Source organism: Dipodomys merriami, unplaced genomic scaffold (assembly GCF_024711535.1).
Source record: "Dipodomys merriami isolate MVZ:Mamm:240054 unplaced genomic scaffold, mDipMer1.0.p SCAF_1, whole genome shotgun sequence".
In the NCBI taxonomy this organism is placed as follows: domain Eukaryota; kingdom Metazoa; phylum Chordata; class Mammalia; order Rodentia; family Heteromyidae; genus Dipodomys; species Dipodomys merriami.
Window position 1 is genome coordinate 116,752,993 of NW_027202270.1, and position 20,658 is coordinate 116,773,650.

The 20,658-nt window shown below is 41.3% G+C and overlaps 2 protein-coding genes across 6 annotated transcripts in view; one reads left to right on the forward strand and one right to left on the reverse strand.

The window, feature by feature from the left end:
* The window catches only part of Eml5 (EMAP like 5), a 119,582-nt gene extending 109,370 nt beyond the window's left edge, over positions 1-10,212 (forward strand). The window contains exons 35-42 of the mRNA XM_070028290.1: positions 257-371; positions 2,063-2,251; positions 2,640-2,812; positions 4,439-4,601; positions 5,227-5,330; positions 6,283-6,436; positions 6,865-6,965; positions 7,406-10,212. Of these exons, the coding sequence (XP_069884391.1) occupies positions 257-371; positions 2,063-2,251; positions 2,640-2,812; positions 4,439-4,601; positions 5,227-5,330; positions 6,283-6,436; positions 6,865-6,965; positions 7,406-7,442 (1,036 nt within the window). The 3' untranslated portion in view covers positions 7,443-10,212. The remainder of the gene's footprint in view (positions 1-256; positions 372-2,062; positions 2,252-2,639; positions 2,813-4,438; positions 4,602-5,226; positions 5,331-6,282; positions 6,437-6,864; positions 6,966-7,405) is intronic.
* Positions 10,213-10,276: 64 nt separating this feature from the next.
* The window catches only part of Zc3h14 (zinc finger CCCH-type containing 14), a 44,240-nt gene continuing 33,858 nt past the window's right edge, over positions 10,277-20,658 (reverse strand). For 2 of the 5 annotated variants that reach the window (XM_070028331.1, XM_070028314.1), the window contains 7 exons: positions 20,293-20,452; positions 19,091-19,317; positions 15,377-15,497; positions 14,235-14,371; positions 13,891-13,979; positions 12,416-12,522; positions 10,277-11,771 (listed from right to left, as the gene is read on the reverse strand). In XM_070028331.1, the coding sequence (XP_069884432.1) occupies positions 11,765-11,771; positions 12,416-12,522; positions 13,891-13,979; positions 14,235-14,371; positions 15,377-15,497; positions 19,091-19,317; positions 20,293-20,452 (848 nt within the window). In that variant the 3' untranslated portion in view covers positions 10,277-11,764. The remainder of the gene's footprint in view (positions 11,772-12,415; positions 12,523-13,890; positions 13,980-14,234; positions 14,372-15,376; positions 15,498-19,090; positions 19,318-20,292; positions 20,453-20,658) is intronic. The other 3 variants (XM_070028339.1, XM_070028348.1, XM_070028323.1) reach the window with 2 other exon arrangements.

Below are 20,658 nucleotides of genomic sequence, written 5' to 3' on the forward strand. Positions count from 1 at the left end.
CAATGTATGGTAGAAGCTAAATAAAGTTAGGCTCTTCAGAAAGTAATCAGTGTTTCTCAAAATATAATCTCCTGAAGCCAAACGTTCATTTTGACTGATTGTGTCCTGTAATTTCCATAGGAAGTTTAGAATAAGATTAGAAGTTAAAAATATTAGGCTTTTTTAGCATTCTGCTTATACCTTATGTGTTTGTTTACAAGGAACCCTATCTGGAGTGAATATAAACCTTTACTTGGGTTTGACTTTATTTACGCAGGTCCAAAGAAGGCGGAGCGGTTAAACTGTGGGATCAGGAACTAAGGCGATGCCGGGCTTTCAGGCTGGAGACAGGACAGTCCACAGATTGTGTCCGTTCTGTGTGCAGAGGCAAAGTAAGATGTTCCTCAATGGAAGGCAGTGCCACTCTCCTGCCCTTCTCACCTGTGATACTTTATATTATATATTATACTGAAGAATGGAGTTGTTGTCATCTTACTGGGCCTTTCTCTGCAGTTGCTGGTGCCTGTGCGGTGAGAGGACAGGCAGCTATTGTAATTAAGCCTCTAGGGTTTTGTTTTTGTTTTTTTACTTTTGGGGGAGGAGGGCAGTCTTAGGGTTGAACTCAGAGCCTCATGCTTGCTTAGCAGGCACTCTATCACTTAAGCCATAGCCTCCAATTCTTTTTGCATTGGTTATTTTTGAGATAGGGTTTTCTTTATGCCAGAGGAGCATGAACCATGATTTTGTTTATGCTTCCTGCGTAGCTAGGATGATTGGCATGTACCACTATTCCCAACTTCTTTTTTTTTTTTTTTGTCTGTCCTGGGGCCTGAACTCTGGGCCTGGGCGCTGTCCCTCAGCTCTTCAGCTCAAGGCGAGCGCTCTACCACTTGAGCTACAGCGCCACTTCTGGCTTTTTCTGCTTATGTGGTGCTGAGGAATCGAACCCAGGGCCTCATGCATGCAAGGCAAGCAAGCACTCTATCACTGAGCCACCTTCCCAGCTCCATTCCCAACTTCTTATTGAAATAATATCTGTGACTTTTCTTGCCTGAGCTGGCCTTAAACTTTGATCCTCTCAATCTTTACCTTTTGAATAGTTACAGGATTACAGGTGTGAGCTACTATGCCCAACAAAAGCCTCCTAGGAACTAAAAATCCTCGCCAGGCTGGGCTCATGCCTATAATCCAAACTACTCAGGAGTCTGAGGTCTGAGGGTCATGGTTCAAAGCTGGCCTGGACAGACAAATCCAGGGTAAGGCTCTCATCTCTGGTTAACCATCAAAAAGGTGTGGTTCAAATGGTAGAGTGCTACCCAAGAGCAAAGAAGCCAAGCAAGAGTGTGAGACCCTGAGTTCAAGCTCCAGTACCAATGGAAATTCACACACACACACACACACACACACACACACACACACACAAACACACACACACACACAAACACACACACACACACACACACACATTTGCCAACTGATTCATTTGGATTAGAGCAGCTATCACCATCTTTAGCTACATATTCCTTTAAAAGCTGTTGAATATGTATGCACTTGTTAATGTATGGCTATTAGTTTAGATATCTAAATGTTAAGCTTATTTTTACACGTGGGCTACTGGGAATTGAACTCAAGACTTTGCCTTTGCTAGGCAAAGTATTCTACCCTACCACTTGAGCATTTTTTTACTTTTTTCTTGCACTTTTGCCCAGACCAAGCCTTGTTCTACAGTCCTCCTACCTCCTCCTCCCACATAACTAGAACTATAGGTATGGGCCACCACTACTTGGTTATTTTCCTTTTTAACTAATGTATGAATTCTAGTTTTCTCCCTATTTCCCAATATTTTTAGAGCCTTTTTGGAAGTCCTAAGATTATCCTAATCAAAGTCAAAACTCTGGTTATTTAAGAATCCAGGTGCATTACCATAGAAGAGGTCTGCCTTTTGCTTGACTCTACCATGCACCCAGCCCAGCACTGCTGCAGATGTGTGCCTGTGACCATAGAAGAGTTTACCCATTGATGGGCTTGGGAGTGAAGCTGGCAAATAGCTATATTCGTTTAATGTGTTGGTTATACATTTCAGGGCAAGATACTAGTTGGGACAAGGAATGCTGAAATAATTGAAGTTGGAGAGAAAAATGCAGCATGCAGTACTTTAGTTAATGGGCATGTGGATGGACCAGTCTGGGGACTAGCAACGCATCCTTCAAGGGACTTCTTCCTTTCTGCTGCAGAAGATGGGACAGTGAGACTCTGGGACATTGCTGATAAAGTAGGTACACAGTTGTTAGAGGTTACAACTTCTGAAGGTCTTAACTGCTAGTCTTTAGCTCAGAATTATGTTGTGGAGGCTGGGAAGGTGGCTCAGTGGTAGAGTGCTTGCCTTGCATGCATGAGGCCCTGGGTTCGATTCCTTAGCACCAACCACGTAAGCAAAAAGAAAAAAGCCAGAAGTGGTGCTGTGGCTCAAGTGGTAGAGCGCTAGCCTTGAGCTGAAGAGCTGAGAGACAGCGCCCAGGCCCAGAGTTCAGGCCCCACGACCAGATCCAAAAAAAAAAAAAAGGAAAAGAAAAAAAAATTATGTTGTGGTTTGGGGAAAGTTTGGTTCTGTCTGTATTTACTTAGTGTAGTTTTCTACTATTATTTTGCTTTGTATGCAGAAGATGTTAAACAAAGTGAACCTGGGACATGCTGCTCGTACAGTGTGCTATAGTCCTGAAGGGGACATGGTGGCTATTGGGATGAAAAATGGAGAATTTATTATTTTACTGGTGACCTCTCTAAAGATATGGGGCAAAAAGAGAGACAGACGATGTACCATCCATGATATCAGGTTAGTCAACAAATGGACTAGAACAAAAAATGATTGATAATGTACTGTACCAAAGCTGGCATCTTGTGCTTATTAAGCAACTTAAGTACTAAATGTTGTGCTAAACCATTGAACCTATAATGTCTTACCTGCATGTCTGTGACTGTTCTACATACTAGCATTCATGTTAAAAACCCTCTGAATATCTTAGCAAAAATAAAATAAAAATTTTTAGCCTATAATGACCCAGCCAATATTTGAAAAACTTATTTACATCTTTTAAATAGGGGAAATGGCCAAAATGATAGAGAACACCTATCTAGCAAACTTGAGGCATAGTCCAAGGCTCAGTACTACAAAAGAATACATTTTTTAAACAATTTAGACACCCAAATAGAGCAAGGGAAGGGGTAATGTGTTCAAAAAGAAATGTATTCCTGGGCTGGGAAGGTGGCTCAGTGGGAGAGTGCTTGCCTTGCATGCATGAGGCTCTGGGTTTGATTCCTCAGCACTACATAATCAGAAAAAGCCAGAAGGGGCACTGTGGCTCAACTGGTAGAGTGCTAGCCTTGAGCTGAAGAGTTCAGGCCCCACGACCAACAACAACAAAAAAACAGAAATTACATACTAACCTGTGGCTGTTTGTACACTGATCTCTCCTTGACTTGGGTGCTTGGTATGGGGCACTCTGGATTCCCCTTAAATGCGCTGCCAGCAGCACCCCCTACCACAGCCCTCCAGAAGTTGGAAAAAACCTCGCCTCTGTGAGGCTTCCAGGTCTATGTTCTGAGTCTCTATGATCATATATTCTCTGGAGTCCCCAAATCAGAATTAACTTAAACCGGTCTTGAGGCTTAAATTTGCTCCACAGTATTTAGGTGTACTTTAACAGTAGCACCCAGCCACCAGGACTTCTCCATGATCAGGTGGATCCAGGTCTGTGAAAAGGGCTGTAAACTCCTTTGGTGAGGGAAACTTCCTCAGAAGCGCTCCATGTCCCTAAGGACTCCTGGTCATACTTTCATCCAGACTGGCTTTGTCCATACTGCTTCTCAAGACTGGTGGGCAAATCCCATCTCACCAGCACAAGCTCTTCCAGGCTTTGGGTAACTTCTGGGCTCTAGTAATTTGAGGTGACTAGGATTGCTCTTTTACTAATAAGACAGGTTTCATTCGTTTACCCATCTTAGTTTTAAGTATGTTATTATTTCCGGAATGTTACTGGGTTTTGTTGTTGTTTACCAGTCCTGGGGCTTGAACTCGGGGCCTGAGCTGTCTCTCAGCTCTTTTTGCTCAAGGCTAGCACTCTACCATTTGAGCAACAGTGCCACTTCTGGCTTCTGTTTATGTGTTGCTGAGGAATTGAACCCAGGGCACTGTGCATGCTAGGCAAGCACTCTACCACAAAGGCACATTCCCAGTCCTATTTTTTTTTTAAAGGAATTGGAAGATATTTAAAATTGAGGTAAAATGCAAAACTATTTCATGTACACATGTACTCTGTATACATGATCAGTTTTCCAAATAAATTGGAATCCATGGCACACATTGTTTTCAAAGACTATGTAATAGGAAAAGTCACTGATGTCAGGTTTTAAACTATTGCATGTGGTCTAATGGCCTCTTTATTTCTTGTTGTGTATTCAGATTTAGTCCAGATTCCCAGTACCTGGCAGTGGGTTCCAGTGATAACTCAGTGGATTTCTATGACCTCACACTGGGTCCCACCCTGAACAGAGTTGGCTACTGCAAAGACATTCCAAGCTTTGTCATTCAGATGGACTTTTCTGCAGATAGCAGATTTCTCCAGGTAGAGCACTGCACCAGGTTACAAGAGAAACTCAGTGAATATATTTGCTGCCCCAAGTTCCGTGTGTTTTAGCTTGTGCATTTACTGTTCTTTTTATATGAATCCTGTAATACAATTTAAAAAAATTTGGTGTACATTTAAGGAAGGGATGTTGCACATGTATTCACTACCTCACCATAGTGAAGTAAATTAACATTTTTAACCGAGAACTCTTCCACACACTCTTGGTGTGACTACAGCATCAGTTCCAAATACAAATCTCATTACCTGGAGCCCTCACGTACTGCCTGAGATCTGATTTACTGTGATGCTGTCCCTGAGCTCTTCAGCTCAAGGCAACCACTCAACCACTTTGAGCCAAAGCACCACTTCCAGTTTTCTGGTGGTTAACTGGAGATAAGTCTTAAAGGCTTTTCTTGTCCAGGCTTTGAACCGTGATCCTCAGATCTCAGCCTCCTGAGTAGCTAGAATTACAGGCGTGAGCCACCAGCACCCCGGTTTGTTTTTATATTGATACTGCTTTCTTCACATTAGACATGTAAACCAAACTGCATTTTCTAGTATTTCAGAAACCCCTTGTGGATTTTGCTAATGGAATTCTTGTCCTGTTTTTATGCGGTAAAAGGTCTCTAGTGGCTGCTATAAACGACATGTCTATGAAGTGCCTTCAGGAAAACATCTCCTGGATCACGCTGCCATTGACAGAATCACTTGGGCTACATGGACCAGGTAAACACACACTCAGGCAGCAGCAGCAGCTTTTCAGGTCAGAATAATTGGGAAATTCCACTAGGGAATAGCACTTTTTTGTTACTGTATCTTGAATTCTGCCATTATGTTCATTCTGGGACTCTAATGATTTTATCGGGTTTTATCAGTCTCTGTGCTTACCATAAAGGTATCCTCATAAAAGAATCCAAGTTATATACAGTAGTATTTTTCTAAATACTTAAGAACAGGCTATAAAAACACCAGAAAGATGTTGTGAATGTTAGAAATTAAATTTGCCTTTAAATTTGCTCTGCAGGACAGGTCAGCCCTTTATATCCATCTTAGTGAGAAGTGCCATCAAATCCTGGGAGGAGACTTTTGGGAGAGGTAGCACTGTAGAATTTGAACTTAGGGCCTCATGCTAACTAGGAAGGTGCTCTACCACTTGAGTCAAACCTCCAGTCCTTCTGTAGTCTTTAGAGAAATAGGAATAATCTAGCCAGGTGCCAGTGGCTCACACCTGTAATCCTAGCTACTCAGGAGGCTGAGATTTGAGGATCACGGGTCAAAGCCAGCCCAGGCAAGAAAGTCCATGAGACACTTATCTCCATTTAACCAACAAAAAGCCGAAAGTGGCACTGTGGCTCAAAGTGGTAGAGTGCTCACCTTGAGCTGAAGAGCTGAGGGACACCACCCAGGCCCAGAGTTCAAGCTCCATGACTCACAAAAAAAAAAAAAAAAAGGAATAAGCTCAATTTTTAAAGGATTATTTAACCCCTTAAATCCTTAAATTAGAAAATTCTACTTAATAATACATGGGAGTTAATACCCAGATAAAAATAAAACTCAGGCCTCCAATATGACCTCATTCACTTGCTCTATTTTAAGTAAGATTGAGATTTGGCAAATTACTCTGTAGAATGGCAAAGATGTCAGTGTTCAGTGGGGTGGGTTTTCTCTTTCCTTCCAGTATTCTAGGAGATGAAGTTATGGGAATCTGGTCCAGACACGCTGAGAAAGCCGATGTCAACTGTGCGTGTGTGTCTCATTCCGGAATCAGCCTTGTCACAGGAGACGACTTCGGCATGGTTAAGTTATTTGACTTCCCATGTCCAGAAAAATTTGTAAGCTTGTATTTATCACTTTACTTCTAACTTAAGTTGACCATTCATTAATATTTCCCCCTCAAACTTAACAGCATGTTTTGTCCTGGTTTAAAATGTTTGCTTCCAAAATCTACACCATGAAAATAAAAGCTATTAGAAACATATTCCTCACTCCAAGTAATAATGCTTGAATAAAGCTGATAAGCTTTATCCTTTTACCAAACCTGTAATTATCCAAATTTCAAATGCTTTTCCTTAGAACGTATTTTCCTAGGACTGGAACATCGGACTGCCCACCTGACCTGGTTTTTGTGTTATATGCAGATGTATTAACCCTGAAAAGCATTTTAATCATTGGCTGTGGTCCAAACTCCCTTTCTCCATAGCTCTGACAGCTTGACTTTTGTGTGCATCCAATGTCCTGAAGTATATCATTGTTGTTTTAGGCAAAGCACAAAAGGTTCTTTGGTCATTCATCCCATGTGACAAATATTCGATTTACCAGTGGTGACCGCCATGTTGTTAGTGCTGGAGGTGATGACTGCAGGTCAGTAACTTTCACAGCCCAAGAGCAGAATGCTTTGTTTACTAGTTAAGAAATTTAGTACAACAGTTTCTCTAAGCTCTGGCTAATGACCTCAGCACTACTTGGAGGTAGTATAATTAAAGACTGTAGAGCCCTAAGCTTCCTCATGAGTTAATGAAGTGTTACACTTCACTCTTCAATGCTGGGGATCAAATCCAGAGCCTTGCACCTATTAGGCAAACACTTTTACAGCAGGCTTTTTTTAAAGAAAGGGCTCACTTTGTAGCCTCAAACTTGTGGATCTTGCTCAGCCTCCCAAATGCTAGCACGCTAGCATTGCAGATAGATGCCACCATGCCTGGCACACATGTGTGATTTGAAAACTCAACTGAAGACATTCAACTGTTCTGACAAATGCAGAAATGTAATGAATTTCCTGCAATATTTTTTTTCTAATGCAGTTTATTTGTCTGGAAATGTATGCATATGCCTCACTGAAAGATACGGATGTTGAGAGGACTATACAAATTAACCATTTTGAGAAACCAGAATTACAGAAGAAAAAAAAAAAAAAAAACCAAATCCAAACTCTTCATGGTCGTGGTGCTAACTGAAGATTGTAACAAGGAGGACTGCCCAGAATCATCACAACAGTAGAAAACGTTTATGTTCCTATCCACAATCCATGCACTGCCACATAAGTCTTTCAAGGAAGGACTGGATATCATGGTGAGAGACCTCTTTGATTGTGTACAGCTGTGACATACCAGCCAGGATGAAGCACTCCTGTGTTGGTGCATGCCTCTAATCTTGGCACTCAGGAGACTGAGGCAGGAGGATTGTAAGCTTGAGATCAGTGTAGGCTTACATAGAGACCACATCTCAAAAGAAAAAGCTTTACAACTCAATTTGGACATTTTTCATCTTTTCTGTTTCTCTTTAGCACTTTGTTTTCAAGGTTTCTTGCCCCATGAAATCTTCTATTCTTGAATTTCTTTTAAGAAAAACCATTAGTATCTTGCAGGTGTGGTTTGCAAGATAAGGTTCCGGGGACCTCGATGTCAGCCACACAAGGCCCACAGAACCACTGGGGGTGGGTGCACTGCGTGCGGCTCTCGCCTGCACTCGCCGTTCAGGATGGCTCTGTAATGTCATGATGCTCAGATGGTGGGCAAGAGCTGCAACGGAAGCGGGAGACAGCCTGCCTAGCAAGCAGGGGGCCCAGGCTCTTAGTAGAAGAAAAGGTTCTCCACCGCAAGGATTGATCACTGTTTTTAAGACAAACATTTTCCCTAAGGAAAATGTTCTTTACAAACTAATGAAATCCTTTTTTGGTGTTGGTCATGGGGCCTGAACTCTGGGCCTGGGCGCTGTCCCTCGGCTCTTCAGCTCAAGGCGAGCGCTCTACCACTTGAGCTACAGCGCCACTTCCAGTTTTTTGGTAGTTAAATTGGAGATAAAGAGTCTCATTGACTTTCCTGCCCAGGCTGGCTTTGAACCATGATCCTCAGATCTCAGCCTCTGAGTAGCTAGGATTATAGGTGTGAGCCACTGGCGCCCAGTGAAATCTTTATAAAGGACACTTCTTGCTATTTGAATTCAGAAACAGATCCAAAATTAGTAATATATACTTGTTATATTTTCACTTTTGAGCAATGAATCAGAAGCCATCTTTATAAAATATGAAAGCATACTTATAGCCTCATTAATGGAATAGTATGATGAACACACATTTTCAGTGGTGTACAGTTTTGTTAAGTTCTCAGCAATATATTTATGGATACTGCATACTTAAGTGTGGTCTAATATGTAAACATTTATCATGTAAACAAAAGTTAAGTTTGCACATTATACAATTTAACTCTTGGTACAAAATTTTATATTCTTTTTTCTATTGTAAAATTTGTTTAGGTGCAAATATGCCACCCCACAGACTAGTTTCCAAAATAGAATGAATCGGGTCCATGGGGGGGTGAGGGAGATTGCTTTCACTTTAAATGCTGCCAAAGATCAATACCATCTAGGACATTGCTCTTTTTAGTCCACCTGTAGTTTCCTGAAGATTAAAGATTACATGAACTGCTGTTTTCAGAAATATATATTTTTTTAAGTATGAAGAAGTTGAAGTTGCTCTCCTGTCCTATCAATTTTTATTTTACTGTATTAGTTATATTTGTAGCCTAATAGGTTCCCCTCCCTCAGGCATTTAGAATCTTTTTGCTGTACGAGACACATGAAGATTTCATTTTCTATGGTCACACTCTGAAAATACAAAGCAAAATGATGAATTTACTACATTATAGAAATCTCCGCGGTGACTTACCCTGGTCACTTTAAAGCTGAATGGCCTCATTTGAATACTGATGGAGGCTAGAAACTAGACTTATTATCATGCGCATGAAAGGATTCTCCTACATTAGGTCAAATTTTAGAAAAAAAAAAGAATGTATTTCTGTTCAACCTGTTTTACCATGTAGTAGACAGAAGTTAAAACTCTTCTATAAAAAAAGAGAATTACTACTCCAAATCTGAGCCTCCTGTAAGTTATAAATTCTCTCTCGGGATCAAGTTAGCCAGCTTTTGGCTACAGAGAAATGTCAGTTCTACTGTAGGTAAAACCTTAAGCAACTAAACTATAAACATAAAGCTACTTACATTGCATTTTTGCCCTTCAAAGCAGCCAACATCAAACCAGACTTAACCACTGCTGTGGTCAGTTTCATGACTGAAGGTCCCTGTTGACTGTAAAGTCACCTTATGTGAACACCTATTACTAGCCATCAACTATAGGAAGATGAAAAAAGGCCACAAGCCATGTAAAATCTGCCCTGCTTTTCTTAACCTAGAGAATTTTTTTTCTTCACTAAGTTCCTGAATTTCTAATCTGATACTAGTGGTCATTTTACAGTTGAGTCTGACTATTGTGTGTCCACTTCATCCTCATTGAATCCAGGGCTGGCTAATGAACCCAGAGCCTCCAGTTAGCTGGGCAAGCTCTCCACCACTTGAGCTATATATAACCAGCCCCCAATTCATTTCATAGTTGTATGTATTTAGAAATGCATGCCAAAACACACCGCACACTCTCATTTCACAATCAGCAGCCACACCCAACCTGTCCTCTTTCTTTTTATGATGGTTGAATTTAGAAAAAGCCAAGAAATGTTTTAGGGCCAACTTTAGCTTTTCACAAACCCACAGCAAATGAAAGATAAAAATCTATGAAATGGTAAAGTACAATCAGATTGTAGAATGAGGCTTCCTTATAAGAAAAACTGAACATAAGCCCTTGTTCCCCATTTTGTGTGGAATTATGAGAACATCACTATGAATCATTTATAAATAAAAAACTGTATTTTCAGAAATAGAAACATTTTAAAACAAAGTTCTTATGCAAAGATGCAACACATCTTAACACTACAATGAAAACATGCCTTAAACATACACTCAGAATGAAGTAGAACTGTCATTTCACTTATGCCTAAACACAGCAGCTTTAGGGCAGGCCCTGTGTGTTTGTTACCTTTTGGTCTTTGGTCTTGAGTGTTTACTTTGGGGATGGTACAACCAAGTTCAAGTGGATTCTTTTATTTCCAAGGGAAAGAATAATGATTCCAACAGCAGAAGGCTGGCTTACAATCTTAAACATGAACTTTCACAGTGTTTATTATCCATCTTTTGTGCATATGACTATGTGCTCTGCTAATCAGTTAACTTTTAAAATTTTTACAGTGTAATTTGGTCCTGAAAATATTTGAGAGTCTATAATTCCTTTTCTAGTAATTCAACCCTTACTAACCACTTCATAAAGCTTTTAATTTTGAAAAGTACTATATATACATTGAGTCTTTGAAATCAGTTTTCCATGTTAATTAATTTTCAAACATGACACTTCTTGCCTTAACAATTATAAAAACCAAACACACAAAAACTCCATCATCAATATAGTAGGCCAAGTTTTGTTGAATTCTGTATTTACCCATCTGAGCGCTCTATAATTATATAGTTCTGTCATTTAAAATATACTACTTAAATCTAGTTTTTACATTTCAAAAATTATCTTCGGTAATAACTAAGTATATTTTCGGTAGACTTATTTCTGAGTATGTTATTTTTCAGAATGTGGGAATATATATATGTATATAATCTTGTGAGTTTAAAGTCTGTTTTCTGGTACTTTATGTATATACTTGTAAAAACTTTCCTATCATTTTGTGATAATGTAGTCCCAAAAAAAATTTATTTTAAAAGTATGTTAACAGTAAATTAAATCATTTTAAGGAGCTGTTTATATCTTTTGTACTTGTTTTCACCCTACATGCCACATCATTCACAGAAGGCAAGGGAATCATACTACCAAAGTAGTGACCACGTGGCTGTTATTATCATGCTTTTCTAAGTGTGTTCATTTAACAATTAAAAGCAGATTTGAACGGCTACTTTAAGCTGCCTCACAGTACCTCTGGCCCCTCATTACAAACACATGCTCTTTGGGGAAGCACTAATTCAAACTTTCAGGACACTGGCCTCCTGACAGTTCTGCTCCAACTGCAGTGCTGTCAAAGATATGTCACTGCAAATGCTGTTTAATAGCAGTAGAGCTGTTCCCAAACTGCCTTTTCACTGTAAAAATAAAATAGCAACAACAAAAACCCCAATGTTAAAATCACTTAATCAACTTACAAACTTGAAAAATTAGACACTTCAAATAGGCAATAAACTTCGTATTATGATAGCAATATATTCCAAGCTTCAAAGATTTGACAAGTTCAATAGTCTTTCATCAAACTGCACGATCTTCTGCCAGCTAAGACTGGGTGTCATTCGCTGAATAAACAAAAGAAGAAATTATTTTGTATATAAGGCAGATAATGAAATTCATACAAAACACACTAAAATATATTGAAACTTAAAATTCTTAGTCACTAATTTCTTCTCAGAAAACTGGTTTGAAGTTTGTAAGCGGTGGCATAAACATACATCACACATACTCCTGATGACTTAGAATGCTTTCAGTGTATGGTCAGAAGGTAAAGAAACCTGATCTAAGAAATCTGATCTAAGGAGATACAGATTAAAAGTAATCAGCTTGGCACTGATGGCTTACACCTGTAATCCTAGCTATTCAGGAAACCAGTCTAGGCAGAAAAGTCAGTCTCTAAGTAACTAGGAAAATGCTGGCATTGGATGTGGCTCAAGTGGTAGAGCTCCAGGCATGAGCGTGCAAGCCTAGAGAAAATGAGCCATTCATACTCCCAAACTAGTAAACAAATGGGGAGGGGCAATCACTTGGAAAATAAGTATTAGTAAATCCTTTTAACTGAAGGACACTAGACTAATTTAACAGCATGCAGGAGGGGAAGAATCAAAACGAGAGTACAATATCCCCCCGATTTGTGTGTTTATGCATTTAAGAAGTTATATTCTGTAGTTGCAAAAGACATGAAATGAGGAACAGCCATTTAAAGTACCTAGTTTGTGGTCGAATCCACTTCAAGGCATGTCTTGGTGGTACAGCAATGGTGGGATGATAAAATGTGCAGTCCGGTCTTGTGCACTGAGTGTTAAATCTACAGTGCTGAACAAACAATAGATTTTTCAGCCACATTTGCAAGATTAACACAAATGAACCTACAATAACTGGATATGACAGTACTTGAGCCACCCTAATTAGCCAACAAAGAAACCTCCATTTTAATACTATTAAGGCCTTGAAAAGTAAGAACTTTCTCTGGGAACACGGAACAAAGGCCAAAAATCATAGGTGATTCTTTAGTATTACTTTAGTATCACTGCAAGCTTCTTCTGATCAGTGTAGCAATCATCCCTGCAGTCTGTCTAATATCCCTCACTCCTCACAGAGTTTCTTTTTGCCCAAGTACAGCTGGTAAAACTGCCTTCAGGCTGCTATTTAAACAGAGTGCAGCTCACTGGCTGGATCTAGATACATCAATTGATGGTTCACACACAAGCAAAACTGGTACAATTTGTATGATACTGGATTTCTTCATCTCAATTCTGGTCTAGCAAGAGGTAAAAAAACAACACCTCCACCCCCACCCCCCCCAGGTGCTAGTGGCTCAGGCCTATAATCCTAACTAATCAGTTGGCAAGATCTGAGCATTGTAAGTCAAAGCCAACACAGGTAAGAATGTCTGGGAGACTCTTTATCTACAACTAATCAGCAAAAAGTCAAAAGTAGAATTGTGGCTCAAGTGGTAGAGTGCTAGCCTTGAGCAAAAACACTCAAGACTTGACAGTGCCCAGGCTTTGTGTTTAAAGTCCAGGATAACTGGTGTGCATGCATGACATATACACACACATACACAAATGCTCAGATGAACACGGATAATGAGTCAAGTAGAACTCATTCCTTGAGGTTAAGCTACTACCGTGAAGCCGAGTGCCGGTGGCTCACGGTTCAAAGCCAGCCCAGGCAGCTTTTCTACTTAGGGACTATTATATAGCACCACTTCCATTTTCTGGTGGTTTATTGGAGTCTCAGGGACTTTCCTGCCTGGGCTCACTTTGAACTGCAATCCTCAGATCTCAGTCTCCTGAGTAGCTGGGATTACAGGCTTGAGCTACCAGCACCCAGCTGATAAGAAAGATCCTTAAGAAAGTGAAACTGAGGGCTGGGAAGGTGGCTCAGTGGTATAGAGTGCCTGCCCTGCATGCATGAGGCCCTGGGTTTGATTCCTCAGCACCACATAAGCAGAAAAAGCCAGAAGTGGTGCTGTCGCTCAAGTGGTAGATCACTAGCCTTGAGCTGAAGAGCTGAGGGACAGCACCTAGACCCAGAGTTCAGGCCCCAGGACCAACAAAAAAAAAGAAAAAAAAAAGTGGAACTGAGAAGGAAAACAAAAGGGCTAGACAGCCGATTTCTCATCTACTTTAGAGCAAGACATACCACTGAAGCAATTTTTTGGAAAATGAAAGTTCTTACTTTTGGATGATAGAAAGGACACTCCATTTTCTTACAAGCTGGAAAGTAACGGCAGAGCTGACCACTAGAGGATGGTGATGGTGTTGTAACTACAAACAAAAATCAGAATTAGAACACTGATTAAAGCTATTGGCAAAATACAATTTAATGCAGTCTAGTGTATTTTTTAAGGTGATAACCACTAAGAATAGTAAATTTTATGCATTCATGACTTAAAAACAAAATACTCAGCTTATACACCGGGTAGACTTGATCTTTGTCAAATTACAGCTGCTCCTTTTTGCGCTGGCTTTCTTTTCCAGTCATTTTGCCCTCGCCCCCCGCTGTAGTAGGCGGCCACTCACCTGGCTTTGGGGGCAGCACGGGCGCCCTCCTGCTCAGGTGTGTGAAGGGGCAGTCAGGCTTAGTGCACTTAGCATCGTATTTACAATTGGGATGGACAAACAAACATTTTTCAGCAAATTTACAATTGGGGAAGGCTCTAAAAACAAAAAAGCATATTATTCATATGTAATATTGTCAATGCATTATCAGTGTTCTATAGAGGGGCTTCTTATAACTTCACTACAAATGATTTTGAAAAATGCCGAGGTTCTGAAAGCATGGGTAGAACGATAAAGCGCCAGTGGAGAAGTAATGGGCTAAGTATGTAGCTCAATGAAAGAGCACTGACCCGGCATGAAGGACATCCTTGCTAACCAAGCATGTTACCACTTGAGCCATGTCCCAGTCCTTCTGCTTTGAGTTCTTCGGGGAGAAGTCCTGTTTTTCCCCCAGGCTAGCGTTAGACCATGATTCTCCTCTCTCTCGGACTTCCAAGTAGCTGAGATGACAGGTGTGTGTCATTACACACAGCTTGCTGAGAGAGGGTCTTTCTTTTACCTGAGATAACCTTAACTTGCAATCCTCACAAAGCTCATTACATTCAGCAGGAAAACTTTAACCTAAGTCTAGGATACTTTTTTATTACTGGTAACTTTCTCCAATGCCCCTCAGAAAAACTTGATAGGTGAACAAAATGTCACTAAGTGGTACATTTACATCTAGCTCCTTTAATGTATGTACCCAGTCCCCAAGACACTAGACATTCCACAGTATCACATGATATGAATAATAATGAAACCTCCTATTCATGCACATACACACCAACTCAAACTTACCTAAAGAAACTACAAGTTCTTCAATACAGAAATGAAGTTGCACCAGGTGCTGGTGGCTCACACCTATAATCCTAGCTACTCAGGGGGCTGAGATCTGAGGATTACGGTTTAAAGACAGCCTGGACAGGAAAGTCCGTGAGACTTTTATCTCCAATTAACCACCAGAAAACCAGAAGTGGCGCTGTAGCTCAAGTGGTAGAGTAGCTAGCCTTGAGCTAGGTGCTCAGGGACAGCGCCTAGGTTCAGAGTTCAAGCCCCATGAATGACAAAAAGAAGGAAGGGAGGGAGGGAGGGAAGTGAACAAGCACCAACGTGCTACTACTCACTTGCAAGGCGCGACAGGGTGATGGTACACGCACTCGTCCCCATTTTTACAAGCTGGCCAATACTTGCAGCGTTCCAACAGCTTTTCTGGCTTCTGTGCCATACTCAGTTCACTCATCTCAGCTATGATGTGGAAAAGATTCAAAACATCTTATTATGATCAATTCAGTACAGACCCTTTAATAAATTCCTCCCCCAAACACCCTTACAACCTACAAAAATATAATCTGGTGCAGAATCAAGTGATTCTGCACCTTTGGCCTAGGTTTTCACCAAGAATTCTAAACCTATCATTTCAGAACATGAAAGTAAAAGGAAGGATGGCAAAAGGGAGCCAGTAAAGTTAAAGGAAACTGAAAACACTTAGGAAGAAAAGAACGAATTCTCACACAAGTCCAGTGCTAAACATACAATGGTGTCAAAAGAGGAAGACATGGTTGCTTAAATGCTGCTGCCGCAGAGGTCAAGCAGGGCTGGCACTCACCACACAGATCCAATTCCACTGGCAACTATGACAGCAAAGTGGGGTCAGTACTGCCACATCTTCTGTTTTAGTATTTAAAAAACCACAAATATATTTTGACTTTAACTTTAAAACACTGAATAAAACAAAACTATAGCTGAGACACCCTAGTTATTAAAAAAAATGGCATCAGAGGTGTTATGCATTGTGGGTAATGAGTGAGTGTATTACATGTGGAGAAAAGCATCACTTCAGCCATGTTCTTTAAATCCTCCTGCACAAGGGTAAGGCAGAGTAATCTGGCTCTTCTTCACCTTAGCTGCTTGGACACTTCAGGAAAGGATGTTTAACATCTTTCAACTTAAGCTTCTCCCTCAGTACAAGGCTAGATCTTCTTATACTTCAGAAGATGATTAAATGGAAGAACACAAACCAGATCATAATCTAACCCACTATTCTAGTAACACAACTTCTGTCCTCCCTACACATCGTGACACACAAATCCTGTCAGAAGGCCCCAAAATGAACATCATCAGGTAACTATTAAGACTATGCATGACACATAATTTTTCTCTAAAAACACCAGAGCTTATGGCACTACTCAGGATGCTAAGAACTAAGACTCATGGTTCAAAGCTAACTGAGGCAGGAAAGTAAGTCTGTGAAACTATTATTTTCAGTTCACCACCAAAAACCTAGAAGTGGGAGCTGTGGCTCAAGTGATAAAGTGCCAGCCTTGAACAAAAACTCAGGGACAGTGTGTGGACCCTGAGTGGACTAGTGCCCCAGGACCACCCCGCAACACACACACACACCCTTAACTAAATATAAGAAACAACTCTCCTTGCAATGGGAATGATAAGCCATCGATACAAGTTCAAGCTCACACCTGTTAGTGTCCTAATACTTTACTTCATCAGATGTTTACTTCCATACAATAATGGCCAGTGGGGGTGACTTAAGATAGATATCGCTGTTAGTAACATGCTGAAGCATCTCCAAAATGCCAACTCCAAAGCAAACCAACAGCAGCTCCCTGTGTGCTGTGGAAGAGGCAGGGGCAGAGGCTGCGAGCTGCAGCAATGCCTCAGGAGCGAAACAGCACAAAAGACAGGAAGAGGCGGCTCATGCTCATCCCGCAGTCCCCACAAGGACCACAGCACTACGCAACCTACACAAGAACTGTGACATAACATTACACACACACCAACACAGCGCGACATAGACACCAACTTGAGTCATAACAGACCCAAGTATTAAGCCATCAAAACAAAAGGCAAGAGTAGCAAAAACACCTTAATTTCCTTAACTTTAAACAAAACATAAGAGAAGGGGGGTCAAGAAATCTGCACTGCCAGCAGGCACTCATGGTTCACTTGTATTCCTAACTACTAGTGAGGCAGCAATCCGGAGGATTGAGGTTCAAAGTCAGTCTGGCTCAAGGTCAGCTCTGGCACCAAGTCCTCGAGACCTCATTTCAGCCAATAAAATCTGCATGGTGTGGTGGCATTACTTGTCATCAGAGTTACATAGGAAGTGTAAAATGGAAGATTCTGGTCCAAGAAGAACCAAACAAATGTAAAACCCTACTTAAAAAATAACAAAGGCAGCCGGCCCCGGTGGCTCACGCCTATAATCCTAGCTACTTAGGAGGCTGAGACCTGAGGATCATGGTTCAAAGCCAGCCCGGGCAGGAAAGTCCATGAGATTCTTTGTCTCCAATAAACCACTAGAAAAACAGAAGTGGGGCTGTGGCTCAAGCAGTAGAGTGCTCGTCTTGAGCTGAAGAGCTGAGGGATAGTGCCCAAGCTTAAGAGTTCAAGCTCCACAACTGACCAAAAAAAAAAAAAAAAAAAAAGGCAATGAACTTTACACCTTGGGGGGGGGGGGAGAGATACAGGGGGGGAGGAATGGGAGAAAAATGAGGGAAGGGGCAATAAACGTCCATCAAGAAATGTACTCATTACCTTATGTAGCTACAACCCCTCTGTATGCCACCTTGACAATAAAATAATGAAGGCAAAAAAGGCTCAGGTAGTATTGATTACCTAACAAGTACAAGGCCCTGACGTCAACTCTAGTACCTCCAAAAAAGAAAAAAAAAAAGAAATCTGCAAGGCCTATTACTGCTCTGCTGTTTTAATTGTATTTCCTGTTGATAGGGTCAGATTTCCAAGTTCCTCCAAAAACTAATACTAGACAGGGTCACTGATTTACAGGGAAAAGCACTGACAGATAGCTGTAATTTCTTTTCTTTTTTTTTTTTTTTTTTGGGGGGGGGGTCCAGTCATGGGCCTGAACTCTGGGCCTGGGCGCTGTCCCTCAGATCTTCAGCTCAAGGCTAGCACTCTACCACTTGAGCCACAGCGCCACTTCCGGCTTTTTTCTTTTGCTTATGTGGTGCTGAGGAATCGAACCCAGGGCCTCAAGCATGCAAGGCAAGCGCTCTACCACTGAGCCACCTTCCCAGCCCTGGTAGCTGTAATTTCTTAGCTCCACATCCCCCCCAAAGTCTAGATATTTTCAGTGACTTAACTCAGTATTCAGAACATTTCCATAACCCTACCAAGATGATTACTCAGAGGGATTTCAAAATCTGTTTTCTCTGAATCTGCTCATTTTTAAGCTTTATGAAATGAAAAAAGTAATTAACCTCCCCTGGTTTTGAAGAGGCTTTCCAAAACACTTCCAGGAATGGGAAGGTTGGGGTTTCCCTGGACACCCACACTTCTGCCAAGAAGCCTCACAATCAGTGCACAAGGTTCTAAATATTCCCCTTCAATATTAATGTCAACTTAGGGTCTTTCCTATACTTCTACAGGAAGTAGCTCCCCACAGATTCAAAATCTGACTGAGGTGGAAAAAGCATCAAAATTCAAAGCCACCTTCCTCCCAAGTTAACCACTGAGAGACACAGATGCTGGTACAGGGGGGAGAGTGACAGTTCTTCAAGGAAATAAAGGAACCAAGGCATCAAGAATGATGGTTCATCCTTCAGCAAGCATAATTAAGAGGAAGTTTTGATCCCATGGCTGAACTCCATGTTAGCACTAGAGTAACAGCCCACCTGTGAAGTGGATACAGGAGAAAAGTCTGAAATTTCCCTGCTGGTTTTGTGTGGAAGAAGAAAAAAAGAACATTACTCAATATAAATAGAAGCAAGGCCTCAAAGCGATAGTCAAGTAGAGAGACAGGCAGTCTGCCTTCACAATGCCAGCACGCTGAACAGGGCAAGTCTGTGCTCTCAACACACCGTTGGAAAAGCTACCACCTGGGTCCTCAAGCTGCCTGCTCATCAACTGCTGTGGGTGGAGGAGCCCTCTGAGTCCCTTGTGAGAGGCTGCAGCTGGGTTTACGGGTTTCACTCCTTCAAAGCACATGTCCTCCTCTTGATCTGACATGTATCCTGGGGGGCTGGGGACACCATCCAGCGTCACTATAAACTTGGGACTTGCAGGTTTATCTGGTTGTACAAGATCTCTGCCAGACAGACAAAAAATACCATAGAATTAGGGAAACAAACACAAAATGCTAAGCCTCTAAAGTATTCTTCAGCAGAACTATTACTCCCTCCTTTGCATCTGGTTCAGTGAAAAGGACTTGGTAGGATTTGCAGTCGAGTGCTAGTGGACTCCTGGCACCACACAATGCCACAGGCCAGCCACCGCGGCCCCACAGCCAGTGGCCCTCCAGGGTATACTTACTGAGGACAACCTCCCTCCACCATGACTGCTGTCCATTCGATCCCCATGGGATCAACATGGAAGTCAAACAAAACATTAGTGTGAGCACGCAGAATACACTGGCTAACAGTTGTGTGTTTATCCATATATGTGTTCCTGCACTGAACACTTTTGGGAAGGACCACCCAAACCCCACTCACTAACTCTCTTAAGGAAACTTCCTGCTTTTGGTCACCTGGTTTTAAAAATTCCATTTCATGAAGCCAGGCTCACACCTGTAATCCTAGCCACTCAAGAGGCTGAGATCTGAGGATCACGATTTGAAGCCAACCTGAGTAGAAAATTCTGCTGTGAAACTCTTACCTCCAGTAAACCACCAAAAAAAAAAAAAAAAAAAAAAAAAAAAAGGTCAAACAGGGAGCCATGGCTCAAGTGGTAGAATGCAATCCTTGAGCACAAAAAGTTCAGGGACAGCACCTCAGGTCCAGACTTCAAGCCCAGGGACTGGCACACACACACACAAAAATCCATTTCATGAATGTGCATAAGCTTTAGTTTACTCAAGTTACTAAACCAAATGAGCTTTTATCTGTATTTGTATTTTAATGGATTTCTGAACAACAGAAATAATCAGCCAACTAGTCATGGCCTAGCTAATGAGCCAATAAAAATACTACAAGCCAGGGCAGGGAGGAGGGGACTCGGAGAACTAGCGTTGGCCTGAGCTATCTAATCACATAAATTAACTACACAAGAAAAATAAACCATCTACCGTGTCTGCATAAGGTGTCCTGAAAGTACCCGAAGGGTATCTGCAGTCTTCATCCCCGACTCTTGGTTTGGTGCCACTACTATTTCCTCAGACAGCTTTGGCTTCTTCAGAATAAATGATCTTGTGTCTGCATGGACCATGGATTCCATGTCATAGTAATCTGAGCCAAAAAAATTGGCCACAAATGTTTACTTTTGAATATACCTTTCATTCCCAACATCATACATGTGAGAAGAATGTCAGTCTTTTATATATTCTTAATTACTCATCAAGGCAAATCATAACTAATTCTATACAGGAATAGGGTTATCAGTCCATTCCAAACAGCTTTTCAAAGAACTCAAGTGGTTCTTTCCTCATACGGCA